General features: G+C 50.0%; 1 protein-coding gene across 3 annotated transcripts in view; it reads left to right on the top strand.

Annotated features, from left to right (window-relative positions):
- Positions 1-12,790, top strand: part of EDC3 (enhancer of mRNA decapping 3) — a 52,215-nt gene extending 39,425 nt beyond the window's left edge. For all 3 annotated transcript variants that reach the window (XM_027123611.1, XM_027123609.1, XM_027123610.1), the window contains 3 exons: positions 3,898-4,051; positions 7,681-7,898; positions 10,366-12,790. In XM_027123611.1, the coding sequence (XP_026979412.1) occupies positions 3,898-4,051; positions 7,681-7,898; positions 10,366-10,700 (707 nt within the window). In that variant the 3' untranslated portion in view covers positions 10,701-12,790. The remainder of the gene's footprint in view (positions 1-3,897; positions 4,052-7,680; positions 7,899-10,365) is intronic.
- The last annotated feature ends 241 nt before the right edge of the window (positions 12,791-13,031 follow it).

Here is a 13,031-nt window from a genome sequence, read left to right as displayed (position 1 = left end):
GGCACAGTGGAGAGGAAGGAGATACAGCAGTGAACAAGACAGACACAGTTACTGCCCTCAGGGAGCTTACAGTTTAGCAAAGTAGATAGTCCAAAAGGAAAAAGGAGTTATTTACAAATTGTATTAAGTACAGTGAAGCAGGTAAGCAGCATGCTGAGACTGAGGGATATTTAAACTGAGACCTGAAGAATGAGGAACCTGCCATGTGTGGTGTCAGGGAGCATTGGAAGAGAGAAGAGAGTGCCGGAAGAGGGAAAGCATGTGAGGCTGGGAGGAACCTGGAGTACTGAGGAACCAGAGGCAGCCCCGATGCCCAGAGCGTGGTGCAGGTTGAGGCCCGAGGTAAAGGGGCTGAAGTACACAGGGGCCAGATCACGGGATGCCTTGTGGACCCCAGTAAAGAGTACTAGGGGTATTTAGGTTTCTCGTAATAAATTCTTCTTTCAGAGGTACTCTTGACACCAAATTGCGTTTTGTGGCAACCTTAATATAAATCTACAGGGGCTGTCTGTACGTTGGGTCTAAAGGTATGAGTTTACCAGTTGTTTTATACTCCAAAAAAGAACTCGTCTGATATCGCCACCCAGTTGTGTGACCACCACAGAATGGAATCAGAATTCATAGTCCTGGAGAAATCCCCATGCGCAGTAATGGGCTGTGCTCCTCATTGATAAGACATAGGATACACACAGCCTTTCCAACTAAAAGTCCATGCCAGTGTGAGAATTGAGTTTGGATTTGAGATGACACTTTGTTGTGGGAGCCTTGTTACACAACAGAAAGGCTGGGAGGTATGAAGGACAGGGAGGGAATGTACATGCAGAGGCTGCAGGGGAAGGCTTAGACGTGGTGCTGGAAGGTGTCTTGAGGGTGGGGAAGTGCGATGGAGGGTGTGAGGACATGCATATGTGTCCGTAAGGGAGGGAAAGGCCCCAAATAGTATGTACTGTAAGGAGCAGTGCGGAAGTGAGAAAGACATGAAGAAGGGGCAGCACACGAGGCTCCGTGGCCCTGCTTCAAGCTGTGGAATGAGCTGTGCGGGGAGGAGGCATCTTCTCTCTTGGCCTGTACTGGGTGTGCTTAAGCCGTTTTCCTTGATATCCTAAGATTAATCACATCCTAAGAAGTGCTCTGCTTGTCACGAACTGGCTATAATTATATCTATCTCTTGTTTCACCGACAGCTCTAACGTACATATTAATATTAAGAGAAGCCCTACCAACTAATGTTACTGCCTTGGTTCCCAAACAATAAAGATCCACCTTCCAACGGAAACATGATTGGTCTTGGCCCACGTTCAGGCTTTGGTGATGTTATTGTCCGCAGTTTACACGCTATGTTCTTGGTTCCCTTCCTTTGGAGTTTATTTTATTCCCTCTGCCTGTTTCTGATAAGCCAGTCTGACTGGTTGGACTCCGTGTGTAAATGTTGAAAAGGAACATTTTGTGGTGCTAGCATGTTCCTGTCAGAGATACAGAGTAGAATACAGTGAAGTCCTAGACCCTGCGACCGGCAGACTAAGCAGAAAGGATTCCTGGCCATATCTTTCCCTAGGCTACCAAACATGCCAGTTCATCAACAGGACCCCTTCCCTGCAGCACAAGTCAGTGAGATGTAATAGACACACAGTTTCCAGCTGCAGCATTCAGCCAGCCAGAGTGGAGTAAACTCTCCGCCTGTGCCATGAGTTTTGTACCCCAAGACTGAGGAGAAAGGTAGCAGAAAACACTCAGCCTGCCCCCAGAGAGCCCTCAGAACCGGAGAGGGGGTCCTGTACACACAGCACAAGACCTAGTCCCAGAAAGAAAGTTTGATTAGTGGGGTGGCAGGCCCAAGACTCACTGCCCTGACCTGTTTCAAATTCACCAGGAAGGGAGTACGTAGGTGAAGAAATGCACGGACTTGAGGGAAAGCTCTCCCTTGCGTGACTCTGCAGGTGAAGAGGGTGTTTGAAGTAGGCAGGTGCATGACTTGTCTGACAGGTTTAGGGTTGTTAGTGGCTTAGGACTCCTGAGAATTCATTCAGCTTTTTCACACTGCTATCAGTGGTTCCTGATTAGTTCTGATAACATGTGCTTGTCTGGAGCAGGCCATAAGAAATGGCTCTTTTAATCAGTGGTTGACTTGCAAGGTCAGGGTCAGGCTACAGCCTCCAGCATCGGCATCCGGGATATCAATGACTGACATTTCACAAAGGGGGAGGGGAGAGGCAAAGCTCACTGTTCGTTGTCTGCCCCAGGCAGGAGTAGGACTCATACAGGTGGGAGGGGTCAATTAACCGACAGGATAGTGTGAATTTTGACATGGAGATGGTTTTTATTTTATTATTACATTAAGTTATTATTATTTTGCCTTCCCTTGAGAGGATACAGATGTGGGTGCTTTAAGTTCAGTCTCTATGCTTGGATTTCTGTTGTTAAAATGTACAGCCACAGCCGAATTCTGTGTGGTTTTAAGAATCCATGTAGGAAGGATTGGATATGTGATAGAAAGAACCTCAAGAAATTTCTCCCGAAAGGATCAGTGAGGAAGAAAAGTTTTTCTGTACAGGACTCTGGAACCAACAGGATGATGACACACTTTCTGAAAACTTCTGCCTTAGAGCCACACTAGAAATAGCAGTAGGTTTGCATCATTTATACGTTTGAGTACCTGATGAGAACTTGCCTCTATTGGTAAATAACTACAGCTGGGACAGTATAACTGAGGTGGGGGCTGAGGAGGTAAGAGGCTTATTTCCCTACTTTGAGGAGTTTACAGTCCAGTATAGATGAGGACACAGGATCTAAAAAGGCATGTGATCCAGCCAGACAAAACTAATTACATGCAATCCCACGATGACTTGCTGATTGGAATCTGTGTTTCTTGGTCTGCCAGTGAGGCCACATGGGGCTGTTTGGCAGAGGGTTTGCTCCCTTGGGGCCAGCCCAGTGACTTTAGCCTTTGTAAGATGGCATTAGTTGTCAAGGCAAAAGATCACAATTTTTGACTTTGCTGTTGCTTTCCTGTCCTGGTTTTCTGGGCCCTGAAACGGCACCTTGCTACTGATACGTATAATACTATGGACTCCTTCAAGTGTACCCAGCTGCTGCAGACTTTGACCTTGTAAAACCAGGTATCAGTACTTTCCATGGTGTACTTTCAATGACTGTGATTCTCCCTAACCTTTATAGAGTTCTGTTTGTTTATGGTGAGTAAAAGATTCTTCTGAGTAGCTTAAAGCAAGCCATAGGTTACTTTCCATGTACTCTTTCCCTGTGGTAAGAGTATTGGGTTACAGTCACCCCAAATGGGGAGAAAATGACAAAATTATTTAAGAAAGCAAGTTCCTAGTTGAATTTCTTCAGCCAAAAGGAAGGGCTAAGTAGAGGACAGTAGGAGGAAGAAGATGTGGGGAGCAGATGGGATGAACAAGTCATCCTGCCTTGAAATTGAACAGCAGGGACCAAGAGGGTCAGGAGGGTTAGCTAGTGTCTGTTCCACTCTGGGGAAGGATAAGGGGTCTGCTTGTGAGGAAAACCTCACTGCCAGGAATGGCATTTCCCCCACTTTGAGAAAAGCATGTTTTCTTCTAATGTGGTTGATAGATTGCAGCCTTTTCTTGATAGTACCAAATACATCTTCATGGATTTGGCCTTTGTGGTCTAAAGCTACACTTCTAAGAGAGTTTAAGTTCATCCCTGCTCTGTGGTAACCTGAACGGGTTGTTACTTAGTTCCCCACGCACTGCTTGAGTTCTGTGGAGAGCTGCATAGCATGCCTAAGTCCCAGATTAGGCAGATGGGCTGGGGAGGGTCAGTCTTAAAGTCTTGGCTTTCACAGATCAACTACACCCATTTGTGGAGCTGGTTTCCTGTAATCACTTGCCCTTTTTCCTCACCTCCTTTCAAACTGCAGACTCTGGCCTGGTTGTCCCAAGTATTTCCTATGAGCTGCATAAAAAGCTGTTGTCTGTGGCTGAGAAGCATGGCTTGACTCTGGAGCGGAGACTGGAGATGACAGGCGTGTGTGCCAGTCAGATGGCACTGACCCTACTCGGAGGACCCAACAGGTAAATGCCTCCAGACCGGTGGGGGCTGAGTGTGGGGTGATGCTGCTCTGCCTCAGCACCACCACAGTGCATCACACACAGAGTTCATCAGACCGTGGCCACTCCTCTAACGTGAGTACCTCTGTGAAGTCACTTTCCTGGATGCTACAAGGTTTTTGTTTGCCTCTCTCACCCTTGTCCTGGAAGTCCTCATTCTTCTCCCAGCAAACCACCCTTTGATCCTTCCTTCGTGGTAACAGCTGACTCTCAGACTCCTGCTGACTACCAGAGGCTTGCTTTCTAAGAACCTTCAGAGACCCAGCCTTTGGAACTCGCCATTCACTCAGAGGGCTGGGGTAAAAATCAATCCTGAGTTCCATACCTGAGAGCTTCTAGAACAACCCTGACAACTGGGTGTAAGAGCTAGACTTTGGTACCTTTCCACTTGCCCTTTTAGGCTGCTATATCAGGGGCAGTGCTTAGTTTTGTGGATGTTTACTGATACCATGTACCAGACCTTGTGCTAGGGCTAGGGATACAAAGAATAAGAAAATACTGCTCCTGTCCTCCAGTAGCCTAGTGAGGTCTCCAGAAAGTCCAGTGCTGTGGTAGAGGAAACAGAAGCCTCTCCAGGAAGCCACATTTCTACTCCAGGCTGGAGAAGCCACTCACCCTTCCTAGAGCAGTGACATCCAAACTGAGTCCTACAGAGCAAGGGGGAAAAGTAACAAGCGTGTGCCGAGGGCAGAAAGGATCAGGAGACCGTGGATCCATAAGTCATTTCGTGTGGCTGGAAAGTAGGGCTTTGGTACAGCTGAGAGGTAGGGAGCTGCTAAAGGGATTTCAGTAGTGCTGTAACATGGTTAGTCTTGTGTTTTAAAAAGGCGACTTTGGCCAAGTAGATTAATGGAGGAGGCAAGACTGGGGCCATGAGACCAGTTAGAAAACTGAGTCAGGGGCCAGGTGATGGTGGCCCCAAGCAGGGAAGTAGGGAACAGAGAAGTGGGTGGATGAGGGAATTTTTAAAGGTAAAATCAGCAGGGCAGGGTATTGAATGGATATGGAAGGTGACAGAAAGTGAAGTGTCAGTGATCACTGAACTTAAAGCGTTCTAGCATGGACATCTGGTTGGATAGTGATAGCATTCACTGTGATAAGGAACGTGGGAAGAGGAGCAGGTTTGGGGGAGATGGTGGATTTTGTTTTGGATATGTTGGGTTTAGGAGGCCTGTGAGACATCCAGTAAACCATTGGCAGTCGGGATCTGAAGTTTAGAAAAAGGTCTGAGCAGAAGATAAAGATCTGGAAGTCATCATCTGATACACGGTATAAGAATAGGCAAGCTCCTCTAAGGAGAGAGTGTAAAGGGATGAAAGGGCCTAGGGTGGAATTCTGGGGAACATTAGCATTAAAGCAGAGTTAAGAGATGAGGAGCCTTCCAAACTAGCTAAGAAAGTTTAAAGCCAGAGAGGTAAGAGAACCAAGAGGGTAGTGTTTAAGAACCAAAGGAATGGTGTTTGAGGAATAAAGGGATGGTCAGCAATGGCGATGCTGAGAGAGCAGGCACGATTAGAGTTGATAGGTATCTGCTGTATTTGTCAATAAAGAGGAGGACTTTGGTAGCCTTGCGGGGGAGTGGTGTCTGAAGTGATCCACGCTGGCTGTGAGATGTCCCCTCCTTGCTTCTCCTCTCCCCTCACCCTATAGCATTGTGTTCATTCCTCCTTGTCCCTTGATTTAGGCCTGCTTCCCAACCTGGTTCCCTGGCCTCTCCTCTGCCAGGAAAGAGCCAGTGGAGACCACAAAGGCTAGGAAGTAGTGCAAGCTGCTCTCTGAAGGAGTATCCTGCCCTTGGGTCTGATGACCGTAGAACCTTCTCCCAGAGCAGCCATTGGGGCAACTTGAGGAATAACCTCTTCCTGGGAGTATTGGAGGCCATTAAGTGGCTTCCCAGCAGTTTGGGGGCAGGATCTGAATGTCCTCCCCAAGTCACATTCCTCTAGTCAGCTTCTTGGAGGTGGCTGTCCTTGTGCCTGTCTGTTCTTTCAGTGTCTGAACTCTCAGAAGGGCCATCTCCTGTCGTTTGCAGCAGTTACCACGGTAATCAGTTTCATGTATGTCAAGTACCATGCATTTTTTCACTGCGCTTTCACAACAGCATTTAATTTGATCCTCATAGCTTCACCTCGAAGGTAAATAGTAACCCAGGTTTTAAGATGAGCAAAGCTAAGGCTCAGAGAGCAGAAAAACTTGGCCCACGTGACATTGCTGGTTCACGGTGGGGCCAGGTCTCCAGTGCCTATACTCTGACCCTGCCGTTGGGTATGTGGGTGCCGCGGTCCGTTTTGAGTCCTCTGATGGGGATGCCTCTGTGAGAGGGAGAGTCCATTTAGGGAACAGACACGGGTGAGTCAGATGCCAGAACTCCGCAGTATCTGCGTGAAGGGAGAAGTACTCGTCATATTTCCATAAGATGCAAACATGGTGAGGGAAATGAATGACTCGGTGTATATGTAAAGTACATTACCAGATTGCCCCAAATTTATTTGGGGAGTGCGGGTTTCCTCTTTGGCTTGACAACATCTGTCTTCCTCTCTTTGGGGAAAAAGAGTAAGTGACTGTCACTGCTCCGCCCCTAAGCAGGGGCCTAAGCCTCTTTCTTGCTGTTCATTTCCCCTTCCCTTCCTGCCCTGGGGGCAGACTGAGTCGGGCACAGCTCTAGGGCTAATCCTCTAAACCTCCTTACTTGTGGCTTCTCTGAGACCAGAGAGGTCTCAGCTTTGAACGGCAGGAAGCTGGAAGTGACTTCATCAGGAAGTGGGTGTCCAAGGCCGCTACCAGCCTAGGAGGCCGGGAAGCCCCTAGCCTGCCTGCTGCCTCCTCTGTGACCAGTAGTGTAACAGTGCCAGCATCGATTGAGTACTTTGTGTGTCGGTTCCTGTTACAAGTGCTTTACATCCATTCATCCACCCAGCGTCCTATGAAATAGGTACTATTAGTATCTACACCATTGCCCTTATTAGCTTACTGGCAGCTCAGTAAAGAGAACTTGGACTGGCAACTGATTGAGGATGATTTAGAACTACCGTCTTTGGTACTTGCTGTGAGTGTCTTAGGAGTTGAGGCAGAGTAATCGTAAAAGGGGTGGGTCAGAGTTTCACAAGTGAAGGGGTTTCTGGGCAGGGGAAATAGTTTGAGCAGAAGCAAGAAAGAACCTTACACGTGCAGCAGAGAATGATGAGACCAGTGTTCCTGCAGTGGAGCAGGCATGTTGGGGAAGAAGAGCAAAGAAGGCTGCAGAGGTAGAAAAGCCTCTTTGCTAAGAAGAGTTTGGACCTAATAGGTCATACGGTGAGAACAGTAAGTGTTCTTGGTCAGAAAGCAATGTTCTGGCAACAGTGTTATATGGAACAAGATCTGGGTGAACTACCTAATGAGAGGACCCAGCAGATGACATGACACCGGTATGTGGGACAGTGGGAGTGCCACCCTGTAAACCTGGCCTTTAGTGGGTTTTGTCCATCCCCCTCTGGAACCTGGGACTGGCGAGAACTCTGAGAGCAGTAGGTGCCGAGACGCACTTGCCTGGTATATGATGCAAGGGATTGGCAAGTCTGCAGCTGATAACGCTTCTTTGCCTTCTGTTCCAGGTTGAATCCCAAAAATGTTCACCAGAGGCCTACGGTGGCCCTGCTATGTGGGCCCCATGTGAAGGGGGCTCAGGGTATCAGCTGTGGGAGGCACCTAGCCAACCATGATGTCCAGGTCATCCTCTTCCTGCCCAACTTCGTGAAGATGCTGGAATCCATTACCAACGAACTCTCTCTCTTCAGCAAGACCCAGGGCCAACAAGTGTCTAGCCTCAAAGGTGAGCACTTGCACAGAGCTGGGCTGAGGCCCTCTCCGTCCTCGGTGCTTTCATTGGTCTGGCGGTGCCGCCCAGTGGTGACAGGTGGAAAAGCACAAGTGTAAAGAATGCTTTGCCCGTAAGTAGTCTTAGTGTCTAAGGAAATAAATACCTTTGGTGTCCACTCGCCTACTTCCTATCCCTTTCACCCTCCTCCTTCTCCCACTACTCAAATGGAGAGGTGGGGACCTATTTATTCATTTCACAGATATTTACAGAACGGGCTGTTTTTGACACTGGGGATATGGCGATAGATTTTTTTCCTAAGAAAATATTTATTTATTTGGTTGCATTGGGTCTGAGCTGTGGCAGGCGGGCTCCTTAGTTGCAGCTCGCTGGCTCCTTAGTTGTGGCATGTGAACTCTTAGTTGCGGCATGCATGTGGGATCTAGTTCCCAGACCAGGGATCAAACCCAGGCCCCCTGCATTAGGAGCATGGAGTCTTAACCACCGTGCCACCAGGGAAGTCCCAGATTTTTTTTCTTAATCCATGCTTCCGTGGAGCTTACATTCTGGTTAGGACAGATGACAGGTAATATCTCTTTCGGGTCACATGGCAGTAAGTGTTACGGAGACAAATAAAGCAGGGAAGGAAGACGGAATGTTGGAGGGTTGGGTGGAGGGTAGCAGACTTAGACATTTCAGGGTCCAGTCATAAAGGGCCTGTGGATCACTGTGAGGGTTTGAAGTTTTACTCTGGGTGAGATGGAGAGTCACTGGAGGAATTAGAAGAAGAAAGATATCCCAATCGGGTTCCAAATGATCATTGTGGCTGTTGTTTGAGAGCAGACTGTAGGCTTACAAAGAGAGTTATTAAGGCTATTGTGATAATTGGAGAGAGAAATGTTGGTGGCTAAGACAGCGTGGAAGTGATGAAAGGTGGTTAGTTTCTGAAGCAATATTGAAGATAAGAGTTTACAGATTGGGTGTAAGGGACGAGAGAAAGAGAAGGGTTAAGAATGACTCCAAGGTTTTTGGCCTGAGTAACTGGAAGGATGGAGGTCCCATCACTGAGATGGGAAGAGCTGGCGGGGGAGATTTGGGGAAGAAGAGCAGAAGCTCAGTTAGAGATGCCTGTTGGATATGCAGGTGGAAATGTTGATTGATGGAGAAGAGTCTGGAGTTAAGGGATCTGGTCTGGAGTTACAAGTGTGTGGGTGGTATTTAAAGCCATAATGAGCCTGGATAAGATGTCTCCTAGGAAGAGAGATTAGATAGAGAAGTTGTTAGACTGAGTTCTTTGTATAGAAGTCAGGGACTTGAGAGACCAGCTAAGGAGACAGGGAAAGAGTGGTCAGTGAAGGAGAAGGAAAACCCGGAGGGCCTGGTACCTGAAAGGCAAGTAAGGAAAGAACGGTGTGTTCAGCTATGTCAGCAAGCCATTCTAGGTTGCCGTTACTCTCAGGCCAGGCTCCTCCTGTGGGCATGCGGAAGATAAGATGCCGCTCCCACTCTTGAGAGCCTCAAGGCCCACAGGGACACCACCACCTCCATCCATAGTGGCCTGTTCTGAGTAAGAAAGCCATCAGTCTCTAATTGAGATATGTCATCACTTAAGGCTGAGACCTGGGGAGGGGTTCTCGTGTGTGGGTTCCCCCCTTGAGATCTATAACATGATGCCCTTTTCCAGGCAGTTGGTTCTTCCTCTAGCTGCCCACAAGCCTTTCTATCCCAACTGCCCCAGGAGGCAAGTCTGAGGATGCTCACCTTTGAGTTTGGTCTGATTTCCACTAGTCTCAGTTTAACCTCTTGGGCTGGTCAAGACTTACATACTTGTTGAGATATCTGTTCTTACACTGTCCCAGAGGCCTGGTTAGAGCAGAGAAGCCTTTTAAAACACCTGAGAGAAGTGATAGATTCCTTCCCCGTTCTTAAGGTTGGGCTGCAGGGAGGACTTATTTCCATGATAGTGAGAGGGGCCAGCAAGGCCAGGCAGTCTGAAGCAGGACAGCCTGGTGTAGAATGAGCATGCTCTTGCCTGCTCACACTTCTTGGGCCAGACAGCAAATGGCAGTCAGCCCATTTCTCCTGAGCCCTAGGCACGGTCTCCCTGTGAGGGCTGACATGGCAGTAGAGCCCACCTTCCCAGAGCCTATAATTTACCAGAGAGTTAGTCAGATATGCAGAGGAGGCAAGGGCCTTGTGTCCTGGGAAGCTCTGCACACCCAGCAGGACAGTGCTTCAGCCTGGGAGCTCCATGAGGACAGTGGTCCATCAGGCTGACCCGCCCTTGGTCTCTAGCACCCGGCCTAACCAGGCCTTGGAACTTCCGGGGCCTGAGTACTGACCCAGCCTTGAGAAGGCTATTCTCTGGAGAGGCATTGGAGTGGTGTCTGAACAAGACACTCTTGGGGGCCACCATGGTTCTAGTCCCAGCCTGGGCTGCTACTTTATAGGGGTTTTCAGATGGCACTCTTTCCACCTACAGATCTGCCCACCAGCCCTGTGGACCTGGTGATCAACTGCCTGGATTGTCCCGAGAATGCCTTCCTGCGGGATCAGCCCTGGTACAAAGCAGCCGTGGCCTGGGCCAACCAGAACCGGGCACCAGTACTCAGCATAGACCCTCCTGTGCATGAAGTCGAACAGGGCATCGATGCCAAGTGGTCACTGGCTCTGGGCTTACCTCTGCCTCTGGGGGAGCACGCAGGCCGTGTCTATTTGTGCGACATCGGCATTCCCCAGCAGGTATTCCAGGAGGTGGGCATCAGCTACCACTCACCCTTTGGCTGCAAGTTTGTCATCCCACTGCACTCTGCCTAGAAGGGCTCTGGGCAGGCTGGACCCTGCGGTCCCCTGCTGCTCCTGCCAACGAACGCCTTAAGGATGTGAAGCTTCATGGACCTTGTTGTTTTTTCTCTTTTTGGTTTCTTTCTTTGAGAGAACAGCTCATATTTAAAACAGACCTGCCACCTGCCCTTAGCCAGGGAAAGCTTTCTCACTGGGTGTGCGGGGCGAGTGGCAGGCTCCGTGCACAGTGGCTCCAGGCATTGCTACACTCGGCCCCCTGCGTGATCAGGTGGAGCTTTGTTTACAGACATAGGCAGCTCACAGACTGTGTGTCACGTTTACAGCCTCTGGGCCTGGGCGAGCGCCTCGCGGGGTGGGGCAGCCCTGTTTGGGGCCTGAGCTGGCTCTGGTGCCGAGCTTGTGGCTCTGTCTCCCTTGCTTCCCTCACAACCCCAGCTAAGCGGCCCTTCCTCAGATCACGTAGAACTGGCTGCACTGCAGTTGTCCACTAGAGGGCAGACTTGCAGTCTCCGTTCCGTTGAGGGCTTTGAGGCCTTCCCTCAGCCCCGCCACAGGTTGATTTGGGGGCTTTTGACCCTTTCTCTTGAGCTGATCCAAGTTTTATGCTGGGGTTTTTTTTCACTCCATCACTCTGGGAGGCAGGGAAGGGGAATGGCATCAGAATGGTGTTACTGTATTGGGATTTTTTTTTACTGTTTTTCTGTTGTCTTCAGCACAGGTAGTATAAGGTTATGTTACTGTAGAACCACAGTGCCCATCTTGCCAGCAGTGCCCCCCCAACCCCATACTCTATAGCTGGGGGCTGAGCCTTTGCCTGGTCTGGGGCCAGACCCCTCAGGGTGCAGCTTTAATGTTCAGTATTGGGGAGGCCCCTGGGGGAGCCTGGTGCTGAGCCAGAAGAGGCTCCCTGGTGCTTCCGTCCTAAGCCACCACTCCCCACCCCTCCTTGCCTGCGCACACCCCCCCTACGCTCTTCTGCCCCCTCTGCCTTTCCCCTGAAATAGTCCCCAGCAGCTGTGATCCCAGAGCAGGGCGCACGTCCCTCCCATGTGGGCTCTACCCCAGCTTTTACAGCCTGGGCCTTGAACCCTTTATGATTGTTTTCTCTAGATGAGTGGGCTCAGGGCCAGCACCCTGTCTCAAAGATGCCAAAATGAGGCTAGTTCTGGATGAGCTAGCTGGTGGGGCTCAGCCTTAGGAACACACTGCTGCTCAGACCCTAAGGCACTAAGCCCCCAGATGTCCACAGGCCCAGGCCCTGAAGGCTGGTAGAACAGGAGCCATGCCCTGAAGTTCTTGAGAGGGGTCCTTGCAAAAGGCTTGTGCTTTAAAGCCTGTTTCAGGGCTTCAGGCTTCCTTCTGCTGTGCCCACCCACTCTGGTTAAGGGGGTGGATCGTGGACACAGGGTAGGCCCTGGTACCATGGGTTTCAGGCTACTTACCACTTTTCTTATAGGAGCATAGGCAGGAGCCGATGAGGCAGGGGAGAGAGGGCTGGTCCCTCCTTTCCTCTCATCTTCCCTCAGATGTTAAACTGTCTCCAGCAGCGGAAGGCCAGCGACTGTGAATCCCGTGCTGTGTATCCTTCCTGAGCCTCTGCTCACTCTCAGGGCCAAGGAGCTCCCATAATGGGGCCCTCTCTTTAGAGGCAGGGCCATAATCTGAGGAGCAGTGCTGGATTACAGGCATTTTAGTAAGCAGCCATTAAACAGGTTCTGGCTGCCTGTTGATGCAGTGAGGTCTCCTAATTGGGTACAGTGAGAAACGAGCTAGAAGAACCCTGGCCCAGAAGACTGTGCTTGTTCCAGTCAGTCACAGTGACCCTGGGGGTGACGGCCTCGTGTTGAGGGGCCACTCGGAGTTGGTGCCCAAGCCTCTCCCTGTTTTCTCCCCAGGTGGCCCTGAAGCCTCTTCCTGCCCTCAGCCTGGGCCTTCCCCAGTGGTGGTAAAGATAAGCATGATTCTTCTCTCTTCAGCTCTTTTCAGAGGCATCCTGCCCACAGTGCCCAGTCCTAGGGAGCCCCCGTCAGGTGGCCAAGACGATCACTCATGCAGCTCTTGGGGAACCAAAAACCAGCACGAAAATAAAGCTGAATGACGGAGTCCTGTGCTCTGTGGTAAATTGCTCGGTATGCTGCAGTGAAGTACTGCATTGCCAGCCCTAGGGAGCCTGCGTTTGCTTCTCACACTTCATTAAAGTTATTGGGCACATAACAGTCTAAAGTCCCAGCCAAAGACAGGGCCAGAAGGATAGGTAAAACCAGTGGGCCATTTCCCTTATACTCCTTGGGGCTGAGAGGTACAGGGGCCTGCAGTCCCCTTTTAGGACTGTTCAGCAGACCT

Source organism: Aethalodelphis obliquidens, unplaced genomic scaffold (assembly GCF_003676395.1).
Source record: "Aethalodelphis obliquidens isolate GAN/ISIS:26980383/991018 unplaced genomic scaffold, ASM367639v1 scaffold26, whole genome shotgun sequence".
Classification (NCBI taxonomy): domain Eukaryota; kingdom Metazoa; phylum Chordata; class Mammalia; order Artiodactyla; family Delphinidae; genus Aethalodelphis; species Aethalodelphis obliquidens.
This window is presented reverse-complemented; position numbering and strand designations above follow the sequence as displayed.